Source organism: Rhinopithecus bieti, unplaced genomic scaffold (genome assembly GCF_001698545.2).
Source record: "Rhinopithecus bieti isolate Rb0 unplaced genomic scaffold, ASM169854v2 scaffold_14353, whole genome shotgun sequence".
Taxonomy (NCBI): Eukaryota; Metazoa; Chordata; class Mammalia; order Primates; family Cercopithecidae; genus Rhinopithecus; species Rhinopithecus bieti.
The window spans coordinates 127,657-129,779 of NW_016807789.1; the positions used below are offsets into that span (position 1 = coordinate 127,657).

Sequence of the window (2,123 nt, forward strand, 5' to 3'; positions counted from 1 at the left end):
TTGAAGATGGAATCTCACTCTGTTGCCCAGGCTGGAGTGCAGCGGTACAATCTTGGCTCACTGTAACCTCTGCCTCCCAGGTTCAAGTTCAAATGATTCTCCTGCCTCAGCCTCCCGAGTGGCTGGGACTACAGGCGCCCACCACCACGCCTGGCTAATTTTTATATTTTTAGTAGAGTCTGGGTTTCACCATGTTGGTCAGGCTGATCTTGAACCGCTGACCTCAAGTGAGCCACCCACCTCGGCCTCCTAAAGTGCTAGGATTACAGGCAAGAGCCACCATGCGCCACCTCTTAATGAATGCTACGAGTACACTATCCCCCTTCCCGTGTTTACTTAATGGGCTGTACTTCATTTTTCCTGTTTTCACCAAATATTAGACCTGAGAACCTCAGTGTTTCTCTTCATTTTTTTGTCATTCAATACCCCATCCTAGAGAGTTTATTTTAAAAGAATAAATTATTATAACATTGAAGAAGTCTCAAATCAAATGCAGAACATAATCAAAAAAGATTTTAGCTTGCTGTTATCCCATAAGAAAATGTATTTTCGGCTGGGTGCGATGGCTCACGCCTGTAATCCTGGTATTTTGGGAGACCGAGGCGGGTGGATCACCTGAAGTCAGGAGTTCAAGACCAAGGCCTGACCAACATGGAGAAACCCCGTCTCTACTAAAATACAAAATCTAGCCGGGTGTGGTGGCGCATGCCTATAATCCCAGCTACTCGGGAGGCTGAGGCGGGAGAATCGCTTGAACCCCAGACACAGAGGTTGTGGTGAGCCGAGATCGCACCATTGCACTCCAGCTTGGGCAACAAGAGCAAAACTCTGTCTCAAACTAAAATAAAATAAAATGTATTTTCATTTGTGATCTCATACCCCATAGTTAATTTTTTAAACAAAGTAGGATTTAGATTTAACTTTGGAGTAGCATCAGAAATAATGTCCTTTCCCTCTTCCCTCCTTCTTCTCTTAACCCTCTTGCCTGCAAATTGTCATCTACCTCAGACTCACACATTTAGCTACCCTCAAGGTAGCCACCTATTTGGGGTCCTTTTCATCAGCTAGGCCAGTTAGGAAGAGCAGGCTGAGCTCACTGGGAATTATGCACAGTGTAGTAGAGGCTTTCTGGCCATTGACACCTTGAGACAAACTCTAACAAGTCTTAGAAGTGTTTTCATGGCCAGAGTTGTCAAAGATAGGAGGAGGGTAAAATGTTTTAAATGCTGTTTCTGTTAGGAATTTCCACGAACATCTTCTGAGCATCCCACTCATGGCTCCTTTAACAGTTCTTTCCCACAGGAAAAGTGTAGACACACAATAGCATTCTAAAAGGAAGTGGGACTCTGGCTGATGTCTCTAAAAGTTAAAATGTGGCCTTTCAGATAATGTGGTCACCTTTTCTTTATACGGTGTCAGCATCTCAAAATGGTAAAGGATATGGATTAGGTAAGAATTGAATGCAAATGTGTTTTGCAAATAGTGTTTTCTAAGATAATCGCAGATGACGGTTGAATGCCGAAAGTATTAATACAATCAGTATTTAACCTTGTGTAACTCCGCTTCATCAAATCACACCCTGCACATTGATTGCATTAAGCTGGGTCAGTGGTTTCTTGCTTAGGAATATCTTATAAGAATCTTAACAGGAAGGCAGCAGTAGCTGATCAGCTACTGTTTATTTGCATACTGAGCGTGTCATCAATAATACAAAAGACAAGGTCTTTAAGTTGAAAGAACAGTGGGATTGGCATGAATTTTGCTTAATGGTGCATAATAAGCAAAGTAGTCTGTGGTGCCAGAAACTGACAGGATCCATTATGTTAAAACAGATATATATCTTTAATTTAGGGATATTATGTAAATCTGACAGGAGTTTTCCCTTTATTTTCCTGTAGTTTAACTTTAATTGCTCCAAGATTAATTCTGATTTCTCCCTTTCACCAGAGGGTGATGAGACTGGTGTGATGGATAATCTTCTGGAAGCCTTACAATCAGGTGCAGCATTCAGAGACCGACGAAAGCGGATTCCAAGGAATCCAGGTAAAACACGTTCCACCTCACATAGTATTGTAAAATATGAATGTTCAGAGCAAAGTAGCAACACCAAAAAAAAAAAAAAA

At 41.7% G+C, this 2,123-nt stretch overlaps 1 protein-coding gene across 2 annotated transcripts in view; it reads left to right on the plus strand.

Moving 5' to 3' along the window:
- Positions 1–2,123, plus strand: part of LOC108536771 (protein diaphanous homolog 2-like) — a 282,042-nt gene that overhangs the window by 95,173 nt on the left and 184,746 nt on the right. For both annotated transcript variants that reach the window (XM_017883791.1, XM_017883790.1), the window contains exon 3: positions 1,948–2,043. In XM_017883791.1, coding sequence (XP_017739280.1) covers positions 1,948–2,043 — 96 coding nt within the window. The remainder of the gene's footprint in view (positions 1–1,947; positions 2,044–2,123) is intronic.